The sequence below is a fragment of the Schistocerca nitens genome, chromosome 3, assembly GCF_023898315.1.
Source record: "Schistocerca nitens isolate TAMUIC-IGC-003100 chromosome 3, iqSchNite1.1, whole genome shotgun sequence".
Lineage (NCBI taxonomy): Eukaryota > Metazoa > Arthropoda > Insecta > Orthoptera > Acrididae > Schistocerca > Schistocerca nitens.
In genome coordinates, this window is record NC_064616.1 from 829,045,720 (window position 1) to 829,066,729 (window position 21,010).

Genomic DNA, 21,010 nt, shown 5'->3' on the forward strand with positions numbered 1-21,010 from the left:
ATGCAACACCTACTTTCAATCCCTTGTCTTGGGATCAACAGCTGTCCACAATACACCTACCCATCACATCCTATACCAGTCTGCATCACAATCATATCCTGTCCTACCAGATGGAGGGCTGCCTGTGAAAGCAGTCAAATCAGTTAGTTGGCTAGTTACTTGTTCCTTAGATCATGTTGTTGATAAATGGTATGATGTGGAAACTATGAACAGAACAACAAAAAATATTTATATCCCAATTTACAGTTTTTTCTGTAGAAGTGACATTATTTTTATTCAAGAATTTTCTCATGGGTTAAAAGGAGTTGTTAAAAAAAATCTTAAATCTGCATTTCGAAACACTTCTGGTATTCTATTTCCATGGGTGGACTATAAACGAGTATTGCAACTGCTAATTTCACCACTTTCTGTGCCAAAGCTAAGATTCAGTAAAGGGTAATGCAGATCCTTTTACTTTCTAATGTTCTGTTTGTGAATTGCTCTGTTACTCTCAAATTCAGATGAATTTATAACAACTAATTTATAAGTGAATAAATGTCCGTATATGTTGATTTTCTTTATTACTAGTTTCCATTGAAGTGACATAATTCCAAGTTTGTTACTGGTGCTTGCTTCTTTTCTGTCAGTGCAATTCGGTTAACAAACCAAAGATGAACTGAAGATGTGAAGATTGTATGAAAGATTGTTTCATTGCACATAATTCCATTTTTTCTGCATTATCTTTGTTTCTTACACCTAAACTATTTAAAATAACTTTTGTTGTAGTCAATTACTTTTTACACTGCAGGTTCCCATGAAGATTGAATCATTGGCAGGTCTTGGGGTTATTAAAGTGGAATGTGGTTCACAGTTTTCTGTAGCTCTAACCCGTTCAGGGAGTGTTTACACATGGTAAGTATCTAAACTATTTCAGTTTACATAAAAAATACATTATAGATCCATCAATATTGACATTATATCTGGTGGGAGCAGTCTATGGTCAATTACTTTAATTTTTCAGTACTCTTACTGGCCATCTGAACCACAGCTCTCTTACATATAATTATTGTTTTTGGCTCAGTGTAGCTATCTTTAGCTCTGTAACTGTTCAGGCAATGGACATCTACATAAGTATGAAACATGTACTTGAAATTAGTGTGTGTAGTAAATTCAACAAATTAGCCAAGTCTTAATCTTGTGAACCACCATTTCTGATGATTTCAAATTAAGAGATGCTACTGTCACGTGATTTACATGAGCTCATACACACTGCTTCCTATCACATAGTTAAGATGAAATACATGAATTTGTGGTGTTGACCATTTCATACTATTTCAACTTTTGCTTCAGAATATTGTGCTTTAGGCAACCAAAAACCCTAACCAAGTTACAAAAATAAAATTCCCAATGAAAATAACTCTCTTTCATGGATTCTAATGTGTCACTTGTTCAGTGTTGTGAAGATTTTGCTTAAGAGTTTCCAATATGTATTGTAATGTCATTAAACCTTGTAGTAATTAGAGTCCCTGGTGTTATGCACCTCTTAGTTTTATGTAATTGAGGGGCTGGACAAAAATATGAAAATTCTGTGAGAAATGTGTACTGAATGTAAGTGCAGGGGCTAGCCAAATCTGTGGGTTGTGCTGTTGTATTTGACCATGAACAGCAGCTGTGCTATGTCCTCAGTATGCTGCAAGTGTCAGTTGTAGTCGGAACAGTGTTCTGTGCAGTTGTGAGTGCTTTATGTTGCAACTATGTGAACTTGAATATGGGCAAATTGTGGGTGGGTGCTCCCATAACCAAGGTAGCTGATATATCTGCTAAGTAACAGCACAGGTGAAGTGTGTGTTGAGTGGTTGTGACATAGTCATTCAAGAGGATCGTGACAAAAAAATGGAAGTTCAACAGCTAAAAAAGTCACTGCAGAACTGTGTGTTGTACTTGCGAACCCAGTCAACAGCAAAACAACATGAAGGGATGCAGGCTTTCCCGGTGTATGCTGCTAATAAAATCTTCTCGGGCTTCCATCCGCATAGCTGCATGAAAAATCTGTGACGTTTCAAATGACACTCATCAAAACGTTGCGGATTTTCGATGCAGCTACCCTGATGGAAGCCCGAGAAGATTCCATCAACATGAAGGGAGGTCCCTAAGTAGGGAATTGCAGGGCGAGCTGGAATTCCAAAACCAAATGATCCAAATACCTGTAACTGGAAAACAGGGTGCCAAAGCCATAAAACCTGGACTGTGATGAAGTGGAAGAAAGTAATTTGGTTGGACAAGTCTTGTATCTCACTTTTTCCAACTTGTGGCAGAGTTTATGTCCCAAGAGTGAAACATGGTGAGGTTTCATTGATCATGCGGGCAGCCATATTGTTGTATGACATGGGCCCCATGGTTACTCTGCAAGGCTGCATCCCTGGAAAGGATTATATGACCATTTTGGTTGATCCGGCCTATCCCATGGTATGGTGTTTGTTCTTAAATGGTGATGCTGTGTTCGAAGATGAAGGGCCACTTTTCATACAGTTCACATCCCCAGGAATGGTTGTATGAGCACAAGGATAAATTCTCACATCTCCCCTGGCCACAACAGTCACCAGATCTCAATATTATTGAGCCTTTGTGGTCTACTTCGGAAAGAAAGGTGTGTAATCACTATCCACTTCCATCATCGTTACCTGAACTTGCCACTATTTCTCGGGAATTGTGGTACAAGATTCCCTTAAAAACCATACAGGACCTATGTTTATCGCCGGCCGAAGTGGCCGTGCGGTTAAAGGCGCTGCAGTCTGGAACCGCAAGACCGCTACGGTCGCAGGTTCGAATCCTGCCTCGGGCATGGATGTTTGTGATGTCCTTAGGTTAGTTAGGTTTAACTAGTTCTAAGTTCTAGGGGACTAATGACCTCAGCAGTTGAGTCCCATAGTGCTCAGAGCCATTTGAACCTATGTTTATCCATTCTGAGATGACTAGGAGCTGTTTTGAATGCCAGCAGGTTTCTGACATTGTGTTAGACATGGTAATGTGTTGTGTTTTTGGTGTTTGCATATTTTTGTCCACCCCTTGTATATGCTAATGTGTTTGATAACCAAGAATTTAAGAACATTTAAGTTATTCATATTGCTTAATATTTTAGGACAATGGTTTTTCAGAGTGGCTTATGATTATGTAGCACAATACATTGTACTTCTCATTAACAGATACAATCTGTATTTCACAAATATTTCATGCATTCTTCATTTGATTTTTCATTTGTTATCTTTGTTGTTTATGTGTTGAGAAGCAATCAAAGGCTTCAGAATAGCGTTTTACAAAACTTGAAATACAGAAGCAATTAAGAATTCAGTGAAGTCCTAACAACATTCAGTGGATTCCTCAAATATAAATGCCTCAGTAAAATGTAATTTAAGAGCCCTCTCTCCCATTGCCCCGCTCCCCTCCTCCAGCTCTTAGTAGTGTTGCAGTCCTTCAAAGTGTAAAATATGGAGAACTGTAAAATACTATAATGTGAAATTCAAATTTCTTTGTATTTATTTTTATGTCATAAACCAATATTCAATACATTTTTGTCCCTAGGGGGAAAGGAGATTACCACCGTTTAGGTCATGGGACTGATGACCATGTAAGAAGACCTCGAAAGGTTGCATCACTACAGGGCAAGAAGATAATTTGTATTGCAACAGGTAATAAAAATATGAGGCCTCATCAACTAGTGAGTTTTGAAATATATAAATATCTAGCACTGTCTGTAAGGAGAATAATGAGATTACAAGTCAAATACCTTGATAGTCTGAAATTATTCAGTTACTTTGTAGCTTGACAAGTACTCCAGATTTATTAAGTCATTATAGCTATGATAGTAAAAAACAGACTTGCACAGGATATACTTTGTACATACTAAAATATGCATTCGTGTGCAGAGCACCCTGTTGCCATAGTAATTAGCCGTATTAACAGATTAGTTTTCTGTGACTGTATTATAATAAAGGCTAAGTGTATACATCACAATAATTCACAATATTTAAAAATTGTTAATCTTATCACACTAATTTATTATCACTATGTTTTGAGCTACTAATGGTCATCATCAGGCATAGAGGCATTCAAATTATTTAAATATTATTTTTGGTACTTATACTATTAGGTAGATTATCACTAATTAGTTATATTGCTATGGACTACACCAGGTTCAGAGCATATACTTTCATATATAGAAATGACAAAAAAATGTATGATGTATTTCTTGCCTAAAGATGTGCTATCATGTAAATGTTTTTGATGATACTATGCAGATGACTTACTGCATGTATGTCCACTGGCTGTTTCAGCTCTGTTTTGGGTTATATTTCACTTTGCACAATTACTTTAAAGAGGTGCTAATGCAGCACAATGTATTAATACATAACAATTAAATATATGTGCTCCTGATGAAAGATTAGTGTGTTATATTTGCACAAATCATTGCAACATGAACAAAAGTATATATTTATTAACTGCCTATAAAACCATGTGCAAAATGGTAATAACAATAAAACACAGAGAATACATTACTACTGGAGTTATGTACATGACACAGTTTTAATATTTAATGGAACTGATGAAGAAAACAACCCATTATTCACACCTTCAGTAACACACATGAAAATATTAGTCATAGGACACAAACAAATTAATACATTAAACTTCCTGGATGTTACCTTAACTAACATTAGTCAAAAGTTGCCTATCAAAATTAATGGGAAACCCGCTGCCACTGACACAACAATATCAAATAGTTCCACACATCCCAGTTGCCGTGAGAAAGCTGGTTTCAGAACCCATTTATACAGAGCACATAAATATCCTCTTAACAAAGCGAATTTCCAACAAAAAATGAAGGTAATTAGAAACATAACATCAGTTAATAGTTACGAGCCCTCCACAATAGACCAACATTCTGCTATGTTTCCTAAATAAATGTTCTACAGACATATGTACACATATGTTTTCTAAATAAATGTGCAGTGTCATATTTTAAATGGATTGTAATTACTCAACACATTGTGGATCAAAAATATTTGTTTCCAGGTTCATTACACTGTGTTGCATGTAGTGACCAAGGTGAAGTCTACACCTGGGGAGATAATGATGAGGGACAGCTGGGTGATGGTACAACAAATGCTATCCAGAGGCCAAGACTTGTTGTCGCATTACAGGTATAGTGATGAACATGCTTGGGTCAAATATGTTTATGCAACTATTAGTAAAGTAGCACACCATTAATGAAAAACTAAAAGACTTACAGTTGCTGTACTTGACATATTATAGAATGTAAGCAGCCATTGAGTGTCTTTTTACTCCAGATTTGCAGAGACAAGCGCAATTGTAAAATACAATAAGAAGGAAAAATTAATTTGAATGAAAGCCAGGTGATTAGGATTTTACTTGGTTGTAGTTTCAGAAACTTACACCTTGCCACTTTTGGATAATCCTCATACACATCACCTTCAAATATTTTCCTGCACGTGAGAAATTCAACTCAGTAATCAGCAATTAATTATGATGTGGTGAACTAAATATAAAACCATTATAGAATAAAGAAAGAGAAGAAAATTATACAAACAAAGAACAACACTTATTAAGACTGTAATGAAACTTGAGAGATTTAAGTTATTTCTTATGGAGTTGCTTGACAATGAAGGAAATTGAAAGGATGGTGAGCAGAAGAGAAGAGAAAATTTGCAGAATAATCTTTTTAGACCTTCAGGTGGAAGAATATCTTTAGTCCAGACAGACCACAAGAGCTGCTATGAAGAAACTACACTGCCCAAACAGGTAGAGGACTGGTGAAGTTTTTGTGATTTTTTTCTGGGTAAAGTCTCATGATTGGGACAGCTATGAGTGGAGCTACTCGGTATTATTACAGTTTTAATTACTTCGATGTCTTAGGTAGATATGTTACAAGTGAAACTTTGCTCAAGTACTGGAGCTCCAGAAGTTATTAGCATTAAATGTTAGTGTTCACTTCAGGCACTGAAAGATGATGTAATTTGTCATTGATGTGGCTTATTGTAATATTTGCCATAATGAATTAGAAGTAGGATGGAAGCAGGTCAGTTAATGTGAGAGTTCAGAACTGCCATGTGGAAAAGTGTAATTTCATGACTGTAGACTTGCTTTCAAGGAATGACAGGAAGTGTTAAGGCAGTCAGGTTATGATTATCTACCTGCATCCACAGACTGCAATCTGTGCTATCATTTTCAGAATAAAATTTTCACTCTGTATTGGGGTATATACTGATATGAAACTTCCTGGCAGAATGAAATTATGTGCCAGACCAAGACAAAAACTCAGGATGTTTGCCTTTCAGGGGAAATTGCTCTATCGACTGAGCTACCCAAGCATGACTCACAAATCAACCTCACAGTTTACACTATGATTTTTTCACAGATTGTAGGAATAAGCCTCAAAATGTACTTTACTGCAGCAAGTCGTTCAAATCTAAATTGTCTACATATTGATAATGGTCTGTCAGAATAATACTAATACCCCCAAGGAATCAAGATTGTCTTATCATGCAATTGTAGATGGAGGAATCAGAGATTTGGATCCACTTGTAATGTAGTATTTACAATCTCAAAAGGAGCACTTTGCAAGGAGCCTAAAACTCAGACAACTTGAATGTCAATTTTTTCTAGAAACATTCATCACACTCTTTGAATAATTTTTCCTTTTGGAATACTGCAATCCCTTTTGGGAAAATTAGGATATAATTTTGGAGGAAACTAGAACTATGGCTAAGCGTGAGAACACAATGGATGCCATGCTGTCCAGTGAAGTTAAACAAACGTGGGTTAGCCCACTAGCCAAGTTGCAGCAGTGCCCCTAGGAGTAGAATATCATGCATGCTTTCCCTTGTCTGTAATATATCTCATACAATTTTAAATAAACCCAATGTCAAGAAGAAGGATTTCATGTAGTGTACTAAGTTCCACCTGTGCACACAACAACAGAGCAAAAGATAACTGTTTATAACATTCTTTGTATGTCATAACCATTTCAAGATATTGGAACGAGTTTTTACTAAATGATAGCGTGCAAAGAGGAGAGTATTTTGCTGTATGGTTAACATGCTAAACTTTCTTATCTACCATAATATATGAATAAGTAGAGACATTTTTCAATAGAATAATATAATTTTGTAAGGATTATTGATAGCTGCTGAAATGAGCATGAGTGTGGAAAGTGTAGAAATTAAACATTTATTTCTATAGTGAGGATGTGCATTTTCTTAAGCTATTGTCCTGACTTGTGCTCAGTTCCTCACTTAATAAACCACTGTTATAGGATTTACTCACAATTGCAACTGCACTAACATGTTAATGAGGTGACATTGTGTAGCCTCTGATGTGTCTTAAAAAGAAAACATAGAAACAAGAAAAATTTAAGTTTTTAATCAAAATTCAACTCTCTGATGATTCCCCGAAGAAAAAAAAGAAGGGTAAAATGCTTGGGGCAATTAAATTGCTCTGTCTGTGGCAATTTCAGGGGAATCCTGTAACTCGGTGTGATTTTAATGGTGAGCAGGTGTTACTAAAACTCACAAAGGAATTTTCTTCCTACACTTAAGTTATCTTTGAAATATGAAAAAATTAAGCAAATAGTGTACCATCTTCCCAACCCTATCACTACAGAATCAGGGAGTGACTTCCTTCATTTGAAATATGTTTTAATTGATCAAACAATGGAAAATCCATTAAAATATTATGAGAAGGAAAGTTGCTACTCACCATATAGCGGAGATGCTGAGTTGACATTAATTGTGAGTGTCTTTTTTTCTGTGTCTATCTGTGACTCAGCATCTCCACTATATGGTGAGTAGCAGCTTTCCTTCTCATAATATTTTAATTGATCACCAATACTGACTTTGACAAGTAGTTGTCAAAGTTCTGGAAATTGTCAGGGCGTTCACAGCTTCAGAGTTACGAGAGAGTTTATTGTCTCACTTCTACTCTGCAGCAAAAATACAGCATTGTTCTGTTAGAAATAACCAATGTGATGCCTTGTCCATTAAATTTTGGGCATGCAGCCACGGAAATAAAATTTCCTCCACTGATATTTTGGCTGCGTATCGTCAAGCCATCCTCAGAGTGACTCACAAGACTGACAACTAAATGCCAAGCGCAGCCTTATATGCTCCACCATGGTGGTACTGCGCATGCGGGTCACAGATGCTGCTCGGCAGCAAAGAAATACGCTTACACATGCACCGCCTGTGGTGAAGGTGTACATGCATTCGATTCGCTTATCAATGTATGATCGGCGGCAGTGACACAATGACGACTTCTTTGCAGCTTAATTACCCCAAGAGCTGAATTCCGTGCTTTGTCCTAATTAAAACCATGATCTCTATTTATTAAATTACTAGCTAATCTAATCTCTAAACCTTCCTTGAAGACAGATTCCCAAAAGGAAGAGGTGGATGTTAAAATCTTCACATCACTGTAATTCATGGAATGCCCTGTATCAGTACAATGTTCGGCCACAGCTGACTTGTCTGGCTGTAATAAGCATATGTATCTTCGATGCTCCACATATCTCTCATGAATGGTGCATGTTGTTTGGCCTATGTAGGACTTCTCACAATTTCCGCAAGGAATCTGATACACGCCCACTTTATAAACCTGTAAATCGTTCTTCACAGAGCTGGGTAAAGCTGAAATCTTCGTGGGGGGCCAGAAGATCACCTTAACACAGTGTTTCTCAAGAATACAGCCTATCTTTGAGGAAAGAGCACCCACATAGGGCAAAAATGCACTAGATCTGAAGGAATTACTATCTTCTTCCCCATCAGATACCTGCATTCTAGGTTTTGCATTGATGCTCTACGAATTTGTGGCGGAGATAATCCATTCGATGTAAAAATGCTCTTGGGGTATGTGAGCTCTTCTTGCAAATTGTCTTTATCGGATACGTAGTGTGCCCTGTGCACTAATGGTCTTAAGGACACCTACGGCCTTTGAAGGGTGATGGCAGCTACTGGCATGAAGATATAGATTTGTGTTTGTTGGCATTCGGTATACGGGATGTCCTAATATGCCATCAACTTTACAGTGAACGACAACATCCAAAAACGGGAGGCAGCCATCTTTTTCTATTTCCATAGTAAATTTGATGCTAGCATGGATGGAACTCAAATGCTCAAATCGATGTAATTCATCCATCCCGTGCGGCCATACCACAAATGCGTCGTCCACAGATGTCTCTTATCAGCCAACATTTTGATAAGAACATTATGGCCTTATTTGAACATGTGCTTTTATCATCTTATTTTCAGTTTAATGGTGAATTTTATGAGCAGATTGATGGTGTTGCTATGGGAAGGCCCCCTCTCCCCTCTGGTAGCTAATTTATTCATGGAAGACTTCGAGGACAAGGCATTGGACTCAGGAAGTTTTAAACCAACGGTCTTCTGGAGGTACGTGGACGACACACTTGTGGTATGGCCGCACGGGATGGATGAATTCCATCTATTTCTTGAGCATTTGAATTCTATTTCTTGAGCATTTGAATTCCATCCATGCTAGCATCAAATTTACTATGGAAATAGAAAAAGACGGTTGCCTCCCCTTTTTGAATGTTGTCGTTCGCCGTAAAGTTGATGGCACATTAGGACATGCCGTATATTGGAAACCAACACTCACAATTCTATATTTTCATGCCAGTAGCTGCCATCACCCTTCACAGACCGTTGGCGTCCTTAAGACCTTAGTGCATAGGGCGTACTGTATATCCAATAAAGACAATTAGCAAGAAGAGCTCACATACCTCAAGAGCATTTTTACATCGAATGGATTTTCTCTGCAACAAATTAGTAGAGCATTCAATGCAAAACCTAGAGTGCAAGTATGCGATGGGGAAGAAGATAGTAATTTCTTCAGATCTGGTGCGTTTTTGCCCTGTGTGGGTGCTCTTTTCTCGAAGATAGGGCATATCCTTGAGAACACTGTGTTAAGGTGATCTTCTGGCCCCCCACGAAGATTGCAGCTTTACCCGGCTCTGTGAAGGACAATTTACAGCTTTGTAAAGTGGGTGTGTATCAGATTCCTTGCGGAAATTGTGAGAAGTCCTACATAGGTCAAACAACATGCACCATTCATGAGAGATGTGGGGAGCATCGAAGATACATATGCTTATTACAGCCAGACAAGTCAGCTGTGGCCGAACATTGTACTGATACAGGGCATTCCATGGATTACAGTGATGTGAAGATTTTAACATCCACCTCTTCCTTTTGGGAATCTGTCTTCAAGGAAGGTATAGAGATTAGAGTAGCGCGGAATTCAGCTCTTGGTGTAATTAAACTGGCGAGATGTCGTCATTGTGTCACCGCCACCGATAATACATTAATAAGCGAATTGAATGCCTGTATGCCTTCGCCACAGGCGGCACATGTGTAAGCGTATTTCTTTGCTGCTGAGCAGCATCTGTGACCCGCATGTGCAGTACTGCCTTGGTGGAGCATATAAGGCCGCACTTGGCATCTTGTCGTCAGTCTTGTGACGCACTCTGAGGATGGCTGGACGATACGCGGCCAAAATATCAGTGGTGGATATTTTATTTGCACGGCTGCATGCCCAAAATTTAATGGACTATTCATTACGCTGCAAGAAGATGAAAATGCACAGTTTGATGCCCATTTTGCCTATGAAAAAGACTGTCTACTGTACACTTGTCAATTTTTTTTCAGAGTACTGCTGGGCAGTGTGGGATCCTTCCCAGATAGGATTAATGGAATAAATCGAGAATGTTCAAAGAAGGCAGCAAGTTTTGTATTATTGAGAAGTAGGGGAAGAGTGTCATGGACAAGATACAGGATTTGGTGTGGAAGTCATTAAAACAATGGCGTTTTTCACTGCACCAGAATCTCTACGAAATTTCAGTCACCAACTTTCTCCTTTGAATGCAAAAATATTTTGTTGACTCTGGCCTACATAGGGAGAAACGATAATCATATATATATTTTTATTTTTATTTTCTTCTTCTTCTTCTTCTTCTTCTTCTTCTTCTTCTTTTGATAAGGGAAATCAGAGCTTGCATGCAAAGATATTGGTATTTGTTTTTCCATGCGTTGTGTGAGAGTGGAATAATAGAGAATTAGTGTGGAGGTGGTTCAATGAACCTTCTGCCAGGCACTTAAGTGTGATTTGCAGAGTAGCCATGTAGATGTATATGTATATGCAGGTGTAGCTCTGTCAATAAGGTTACCAAAAACATAATGGTCATTACTATATGAACTTCTTGAACCCATGTAGATGCAGATGTAGTTGCAGGTGTAGCTGTGGTCAATAAGGTTACCAAAAAAATGATGGTCATTACTATATGAACGTCTTGAGAGAGCTTATTAAGGTGAAAATAGATAATAAATTTGTAGTAACCAAGTAATAAATGAAAACCATCCAACTAACACAAATATGACTTTATTCATAAACCTCTGAACAATAACAAAAATAAGCTTCTCATGATTCCACACATAACAAGACAACGATCATACAGAACATGTAACATAAGCGATACACAGAACAAATGCTATAATGATATGAGTGATACAAACTAAAAGACATAGTGTAAGTCAGCATTGCTGCATGCATATATATGCGTGAGTTGCTGGTAGAAGGTGTGGCGGATCCGTGCTGTGTGCACGCTTCCTACAGATGGCCTGTAGTGGCAGGACCATGCTAATACAGTTGGTGGTTGATTGAAGAACACATGCATGGTGACCCTACACTCGTTGCACTCACACTCACATGCACTATTAGCAGGATACACACCTTTCCCTCATGTGAAGAGTGCGCCCAGGTGATAGAAGGGATGCCGGCAGCCCAATGAGAGACTCATCCATCTGATCGGGAGCAGCAGTAGTGGATGCTGACAAGTGGCAGCAGGATAATGTGCTGGGCAGTTACCAGAACATGGGGCCAGAACACACAAAGATGTGGGCTTGCCTGAGAGCAGTGGGCCCGCACAGTGCATAATGATAGCAGGGAGGAGGCTGCCATCGCAGTCTCTTCATTGTCATCAGCAGGAAGGACCAAGTGTGGAAGAGACCGGCTAGATCCAGTGGCAGTTATGGCTCAGGCAATGATGGAGAAGGGGCTGGTGGAGCTGGACCAACCAGAACAGCAGGCTGGCAGCAATGGACCTTCACAGCAGGTAATCACTGGCTCAAGGTTGAGGGTGGCGGAAGGCCTGCAGCGATGAGGTGCTGCACCCGCAGACTAGTAGCTTCTGGCAGGGAGCAGGGGTGCAGCTGGTTAAAGTGGCACCCCACCAGCCCATCGGCCATACAGACTTCGCAAAGATGGCATCTCTGGCAGTGGACAACAAAGACCAGTATCCACTTGGTGCAGCAACCAAACACACACACACACACACACACACACACACACACACACACACACACACACCGGCGATCCCAGCATGAAGCGTCTGGATGAACCCGACTGCATCAGGTGTGGCGCAGGTCGCAGAAGGTGGAGGACCATACATGGCTGCTGGCTGTGAAGCAACTCAGCCAGCCTCCACTCCCCCATAAGTATGAAGTGGTAGATCCTCAGAAAACGGAGAAGGGTGTCGTCTGATAAGGAAGCCACAACAAACTATTTCGTTTGGGACTTGATCATACACACTAGTCGTTTCACCTTGCCATGTGATTGAGGGTGGAATGGTTGAGCCCTAACATGACAAATGCCATGATGAGAACAAAACAATTGAATGGTGTCAGAAACAAACTGGGTCCCATTATCAGAAACTAAGGTACAAGGCAACCCCTCAATAGAGAAACCCTCAAAAGCATATGAATTGTGACATCAGCCAACATCGATGCTCACCAGAAAATGTAAGGAGACTGAGAAAACTCATCCACAACCAAGAACCAATAGGAGTTCAAGAAGGGACCTGCAAAGTCTACATGAATGCGCTCCCATGGCTGGCGTGGAGCTAGCCAGGGGACAAAGATGCCGTGGGAGCTGCCTGTTGTCAGACACATTGCTCACTAGCTGCAACAAAATGGACAATTTCGCCATCAATCCCAGGCCAAGGAACATGTCTTGTAGCTAACACTTCAGTGCACAAAATTCCCCAATGGCACTGGTGGAGAGGTGGTGAATCACACGCCATAACCTCAAGGAGAGAGGTGTTCTGTGACAACAGCAAAATACCATCAAAAACAGAGAGGCAATACTGAAAGGCAAATACACTCCTGGAAATTGAAATAAGAACACCGTGAATTCATTGTCCCAGGAAGGGGAAACTTTATTGACACATTCCTGGGGTCAGATACATCACATGATCACACTGACAGAACCACAGGCACATAGACACAGGCAACAGAGCATGCACAATGTCGGAACTAGTACAGTGTATATCCACCTTTCGCAGCAATGCAGGCTGCTATTCTCCCATGGAGACGATCGTAGAGATGCTGGATGTAGTCCTGTGGAACGGCTTGCCATGCCATTTCCACCTGGCGCCTCAGTTGGACCAGCGTTCGTGCTGGACGTGCAGATCGCGTGAGACGACGCTTCATCCAGTCCCAAACATGCTCAATGGGGGACAGATCCGGAGATCTTGCTGGCCAGGGTAGTTGACTTACACCTTCTAGAGCACGTTGGGTGGCACGGGATACATGCGGACGTGCATTGTCCTGTTGGAACAGCAAGTTCCCTTGCCGGTCTAGGAATGGTAGAACGATGGGTTCGATGACGGTTTGGATGTACCGTGCACTATTCAGAGTCCCCTCGACGATCACCAGTGGTGTACGGCCAGTGTAGGAGATCGCTCCCCACACCATGATGCCGGGTGTTGGCCCTGTGTGCCTCGGTCATATGCAGTCCTGATTGTGGCGCTCACCTGCACGGCGCCAAACACGCATACGACCATCATTGGCACCAAGGCAGAAGCGACTCTCATCGCTGAAGACGACACGTCTCCATTCGTCCCTCCATTCACGCCTGTCGCGACACCACTGGAGGCGGGCTGCACGATGTTGGGGCGTGAGCGGAAGACGGCCTAACGGTGTGCGGGACCGTAGCCCAGCTTCATGGAGACGGTTGCGAATGGTCCTCGCCGATACCCCAGGAGCAACAGTGTCCCTAATTTGCTGGGAAGTGGTGGTGCGGTCCCCTACGGCACTGCGTAGGATCCTACGGTCTTGGCGTGCATCCGTGCGTCGCTGCGGTCCGGTCCCAGGTCGACAGGCACGTGCACCTTCCGCCGACCACTGGCGACAACATCGATGTACTGTGGAGACCTCACGCCCCACGTGTTGAGCAATTCGGCGGTACGTCCACCCGGCCTCCCGCATGCCCACTATACGCCCTCGCTCAAAGTCCGTCAACTGCACATACGGTTCACGTCCACGCTGTCGCGGCATGCTACCAGTGTTAAAGACTGCGATGGAGCTCCGTATGCCACGGCAAACTGGCTGACACTGACGGCGGCGGTGCACAAATGCTGCGCAGCTAGCGCCATTCAACGGCCAACACCGCGGTTCCTGGTGTGTCCGCTGTGCCGTGCGTGTGATCATTGCTTGTACAGCCCTCCCGCAGTGTCCGGAGCAAGTATGGTGGGTCTGACACACCGGTGTCAATGTGTTCTTTTTTCCATTTCCAGGAGTGTAGTTGTGCAGGGGTCCAAAGCCCGACCCTGTGATTTAATCTGGCCAGCCCTGCTGAACAAACCAAACCACCTGCAGAGAATTGGGTCAGCAGCAATAGCAGTTGCTATGTGCGAGCTTTTAATGGGGAAACCCTCTACCATGGCCTGCATTTCAGTATCAAGATGGAAGGAAAGCAATTCTTCACAATCAAAGTCAAGAGCAGGACCCAGTGGAAGGCAGACAAGGCATCCACATTGGCATGTTTAGACATAGGTGAAAAATGGATTTCGTAATTTTAGAGAGACTAGAGAAGTGCCCAGTTTTGTAGGCAGTATGCTGCCTTGTCAGGCAAGGGAGTGTGGGGGTTAAACAAGGGAACCAAGGTTATGTTCAGTAATAAGGTGAAACTTGAAGCCATAAAAAACACATAAAATTTCTGGAGAGCATAAACTATGGCTAGAGCCTCTTTTTCCACCCGAGAGTAACATTTCTGGCCCAGAGTGAGACGTGATAGCAACAGGTCATTCAGAGCCATTGATATATCAGTGCACTAGAACCATGCCGAGGCCATACAGTGAGGCATCAGCTCTCAAAATTATGTGCTAGTCTGGAGAGACCATAGCTAAACAAGGGGACGACTTTAAATTTCAACATTTGAAAAGCACATTTGCAATCCGGGGTCCAGCAAAAGGGTACATTCTTGCGTAACATGACATGCAACGGGTGGGCCAATGTGTCCACGCCTGGCAGGAATATGTGGTAGTACGCTATCTTCCCTAGGAAGACCTGAAGCTCCATCATGGATGAGGGGTGTGGCATAGATGTAACAGCGGTCTGGCAGGTGATGAACCCCATCCCACAATACCCCAAATGAACAGTACAAGATTGAAAAAACTGAGATTTCGTGATGTTACCCATAAGGCTGCAGACTGTAAGACAGAAATCAAAGTGCGCAAATTTTTCAAGTAATAGGCCATGTAGGACCCATGACAAAAATATCATCCAGAATCGCAAGGAGTATTCAAATCCAGAACTCAGTGAGACTCTTTATCCACAGGAGTCTGCAGATACACTTCAGAAAAGTCAATTTTAGAAAAGTATTGCCCACGCGATATTTTTTCCAACAGTTCATCCTAGCATGGGAGAGGATACATATCCACGATTCCATGATTTGCCACAGAGACAAAGTTTCCACGATGGCTTCTGAGCTACAACCAGCACAGATGACTGTTCACTAGCTGTAATATGTTGCGCCACCTCTAGCAATTGAAGTCTGTTGAATTCTGCTTTCACTTGATCTTTTAGGGCTATAGAATAGGACACACACGACAAAAACGAGGCCAAGCCATGGATTTCAAAGAAATATGAGGAGAAAAATTCAAATCACACCCTATAACCTTCTGAAAAATAGGTCCAAAAACTCCTCACATGGTGTTTCCAATTGAGAATGTGGTACCTGATTGGACACAAGGTGAATGGCATCAGTGACAGAAAATTAGAATACCTGAAATGAGTCCATCCCGAACAAGTTCTCAATGAGGCCATCTGCAGCCACGAAAAACTGAATGAACCACTAACAGGTAAGTGACAGATGCCCTAAATTGTCCCAACAGCAAATGTTCTGTTTTTTATAACTGACTACATTCTGCGTGACTGTTGTCAACGGCAAGAAGTCTAAACTCTCATAGATTTGAGAATTCAGTAACGTCTCTGGAGCACTTGTATTGACCTGTAGCCAGAGCACTTGACAAAAAACACTTTGCTGTGGCGAAGCAGTTCTAGGCGCTTCAGTCTGCATTGCTACTATGCTCGCAGGTTCGAATCCTGCCTCGGGTATGGATGTGTGTGATGTCCTTAGGTTAGTTAGGTTTTAATAGTTCTAAGTCTTAGGGGGCTGATGACCTCAGATGTTGAGTCTCATAGTGCTTAGAGTCATTTCAACCATTGTGAAAAACACTTAACTCAATAAACAACTTGGGAGAAGTCACAAGCAGTGGAGTCACAGGTTACATATCTGTCCATATCTTGAGCAATCTTCAGCGAACGACACAAGGAGGCAGTATGGCCTTTATCCATGAAGCACTACAAGTAGCCTAGCACTTAGGGCATGCCAAACATTGGTGCTGGAAAAAGCAGAAAGGACAAGATGGAAACAAAAAACGCCGACGCTGGCATTGTGGTGGTTGTGGCTGCTTGGGCCGGCTGTATTGGGTCCACATGTTTACCACCACCACTGCCACTTCATTGTGCAAGCTATCTGTCATCGCAGTGGTCACATCTTGTGACACTACTGCCACATCATCCCACAATTTAATTTGGTCACCCACTGCCCAAGAAGCTTCAAAATATTGTTGCTTAGTTCCTGTCATTCCCTCTGGAACATAGGGCCGTGACAAAATTCCTCCATCTGGTACGATTTCTAGCAAGTCTCTTCACTTCACTCCAGGTTTTCCCATCCTCTGCAGCTTCTCTCTCAATCATCCTTTTCCACGTCTGTTTGGGACGACCACGTTTTCTAACTCCTTGAGGGTTCCAATCCAAAGCCATCCTTTCAATAGCTCCATCTGGTTACCTCAATGTATACCCAATCCAGTTCCATTTTCTTTCTCTGATTTGTATATTGATTGGTTGCTGGTTTGTCTCCCTCCAAAAATCTTCATTTCTCATTATAGCTGGCCACCTCACATTTAAAATATGCCGGAGACAACAGTTGATGAAAACTTGGAGCTGGTTTTTGATGATGTTAGTCACCTTCCAAGTTTCACAACCATACAAAACAGCCTTCACATTGCTATTGAAAAGCCGGAGTTTGGTCTTCTTTCAGATGTTCCTATTTCTCCAGGCAGGGTACAGTTGTACAAATGCACCATTTGCTTTGCGAATGTGACTACGGACGTCCTCCTCAGTGCCTCCTGTAGCTATGACTATACTTCTGAGACAGAGGAAAGATTGGACCTGTTCTACGTCCTCTCCATTAATGGCCAGCCTATTCGTGATGGTCGAATTTACTTGCATTTCTTTAGTTTTGCGAACATTTATCTTGAGGCCTGCAACTTCCGACTCTCTCTGTAACCTGGCCAGTTTCTCTTTGATGTCTCGATATCGTTGTGCCATTAAGCAAAGGTCATCCCCCATTGTACACCTCTCTTCCTTCCCCCATCACTCTCTTCATCACATGGTCCAACACCAAAAGAAATAGTGTTGGCAAAAGAATACACCCTTGTCATACTCCTGAACTAACTTGGAAAGGCTCTGTTAGTTCTCCATTATGTAGTACTTGGCATTCATAGTCATCAGACATTTCCTTGATGATGTTAATAATCTTTATTGGAATGCTATATTTTGCAAGAGTATCCCACATGACTCTCGATTGACATATTCGAAAGCCTTTCCAAAGTCAATGAAGGTAAGGTAGAGGGTGTGTTGCCACTCCGCACTTTGTTCCAGAATAATTTTGAGAGTATTGATAAGGTCCACACAGCTTTGATGTTTTCTAAAACCTGCCTGCTCTCTCCTCAGTTGTGCTTTCACAGAATCCTTAATGTGATTTAAAATTATCCTCGGAAGTACCTTACTCGGTATTGACAATAGGGTAATTCCCCACTAGTTGTTGCAGTTAGTAACATCTCCTGTTTTAGTTATTTTCACGATAATACCTTGTTTCCAATCTGTTGACAGTTTATCCTCTTTCCATATCTTCTCTAAGAGGATGTGCAATAACTCAACAGTGGTGTCCAAGTCTGTTTTCAGCATCTCAGATGTTATATTATCTGGTGCTGGTGCCTTCCCATTCTTGATCTGCTTCAGTGCTATCAAAATTTCTGCTTTCGTGGGTGCATTTACACCAATGCTGGGACTAGGATCATTGTATTCCGTTTATGCTTGTTCTTCTACCTCCCCACCGAGGTCTCTATTTAGAACTTCTTTAAAGTGTTCCTTCCACCTACGTGATTGTTCTTCATGTGTAGTTAGTATCTCCTCTTTCTTATTCCTTACTGGTCGGGTCCTCTGGAAGCTTTTCTTTGAGAGTATCTTAGTGATATCATATAGTTCTTTCACATCCCCTCTCCGTGCTGCCTGTACTGCTGTATCAGTCTGTTCATCTATCCATCTTCTTTGGTCTCTTCTCCCAATCCTTTTCAGTTCTTTATCTGCTCCTCTATAATCAGCTTGTGCCTGTGCTTTTTGTTGCCTGGTCCTGCTCTGATTTACTCTTCCCTTGGCCTCCTTCCTATGGTTGATTTTCCTCCAGTTATGTTCAGGCATCCAATCTCTACACAGCTGATTTTTAAAGCCAAGTTGTCTCTCACTCATTTGCACAAAAGTATTCTTAACTTCTGTCCACATTTCTTCCATGTCCTTATCCTCTGCCATCTCAAGTTCCAGCACCTGGAATCTATTCCAGAGTTCCAGCTGGAACCCCTCAGCTATCTGTGGATCTTTCAGTTTACCTATGTCAAATCTTCTATTCCTTGGCTCGAATTTCTTTCTGGAAGCCACAATCTTCATTCGGAAACTGGCAGCAGTAAGATGGTGGTCGCTACTTGCGTCTGCTCCTCTTCTATTCCACACATCTTCCAGGCTCCTCCTGAACTTCCTGGATACTGCGATGTGGTCTATTTGATTTTCTGTAATGTGATCTGGGGATACCCATGTTATCTTGTGGCATCTCCGATGAGGAAAGAAGGTGCCTCCTATTACAAGGTCATGGCTCGCGCAGAAGTCACTAAATCTTTCCCCCTTGTCATTCATTTCACCCAACCCATGTACCCCCATTATCTGTTCCAAACCCTCATTGTTATCTCCCACCTTGGCATTTATGTCTCCCATAACAATGAGGATATCTTTCTTGCTCACTTTCCTTACAGTCTCTCATATCAGGTAATAGAATTCCTCCTTCTTCTCAGTCTCTGATGTCTCTGTGGGGGCATAGCATTGAATAAGCATCACGTTTCGGACCTTCGTCTTAAATCTGGCAGTCATGATCCTACCGGACACAGGTCTCCATTCTAGAAGGCTCTTCTTTGCTTGCCTTGGTCAACAATAGCCCAACGCCATCCCGGTGTTCCTCTTCCTCTTCACATCCTGAATATAAAAACGTAATTCCATTTGATGTCTGCATTTCACCAAACTCTGGCCACCTCACTTCACTCAGTCCCAGAATATCAAGCTTATAATTATTCATTTCCCTTGTCACATGTTACAGCTTGCTACTCTCCCTCAAGGTTCATATATTCCAAAAACCAGTTTTCGTTTTCCTTTTCATGCCAAAATATTGTGCTATTTGCAAAACTTCTACTGGCAGAGGGTTTTCACAGAATAAAGCCTTCTGGGTACACTTCCTTGTCCCTAGCTAAACAGATTATTGTGTTGCGCACCATAGAGTCTGCATACGAGTCATTATGAGCATCAGTAATTAATTGACACTTACGCCTAAGGCCGTGAAGTTCGGCTGTCCTGATCCTGTATGACTGGTTTGCTTTCTTGCGGCATCAGTAGAATCAGCTCGCACCGCTGTGACATCCATTCATTTGCAGTGGTGGTTGTACAGATTAGAAGTAAGAGCTGTCGGTTCTTGTAAAGGGGCTAGCTGATGCCGTAATTGATACACCTTAGATGGATTCCGCAAGAGGAATGAGGCATTGTACGAATTTGAGTCTGTCATATCAAAAGCCAAAAAATGCTATCTGAATCTTTTTTCATTAGCTTCCCAATCCTCAGATGAATCATCATATGGAGGAAAAGTGAATGGATAGACTGGTGGAATGATACCCTGTCAGTTAATGGAAGCCGACAAAGTGGTCACTGCCAAAGTAATCATGTAGTAACCACGTAATACATGAAACTGATCCAAGTAATACAAATATGATTTTATTCATAAACCTCCGAACAATAACACAGAACAATAATACAGTTGGTGGTTGATTTAAATACACATGTGTGGTGACACTGCATTCGGTGCACTCACACTCGCATGCACTGGTATGTGCAGCAAAATATGTATAATAGATAATAGATGTTTTATGTGAAGAAGTTCACCACTTCATTCAGAATGGGGATATGAACAAAAAGAAATTACACTACTTGCTGTGAATTATTTTTGTATTTCTCAGATCATTGAAGTGAAGTGCAAGAAGAAAATCCTTTGATAAGTCTCCACTGCAGTTGTTCACTATTAAAAATATGATGGTTTATGGGATTCTGCCCAACTTGCAATAGAATTAGCAATTTATTTTTGCCTGAATGGTTAACCTTCTTTTGAAGAAGCATCATCAGTTGTGAGTAATGGCTACATTTCTCTTGTTGGCAGGTTTAATTTTGTTTTTGTGTTAAAACACTGTATAATTTGCACTAACTCGCCTTGGTAACATGTTACTGCACTAGCTGTT

The 21,010-nt window shown here is 41.5% G+C and overlaps 1 protein-coding gene across 1 annotated transcript in view; it reads left to right on the plus strand.

Annotated features, from left to right (window-relative positions):
* Positions 1–21,010, plus strand: part of LOC126248847 (E3 ubiquitin-protein ligase HERC2) — an 851,297-nt gene that overhangs the window by 718,959 nt on the left and 111,328 nt on the right. The window contains exons 73-75 of the mRNA XM_049950269.1: positions 788–891; positions 3,559–3,665; positions 5,050–5,177. Coding sequence (XP_049806226.1) covers positions 788–891; positions 3,559–3,665; positions 5,050–5,177 — 339 coding nt within the window. The remainder of the gene's footprint in view (positions 1–787; positions 892–3,558; positions 3,666–5,049; positions 5,178–21,010) is intronic.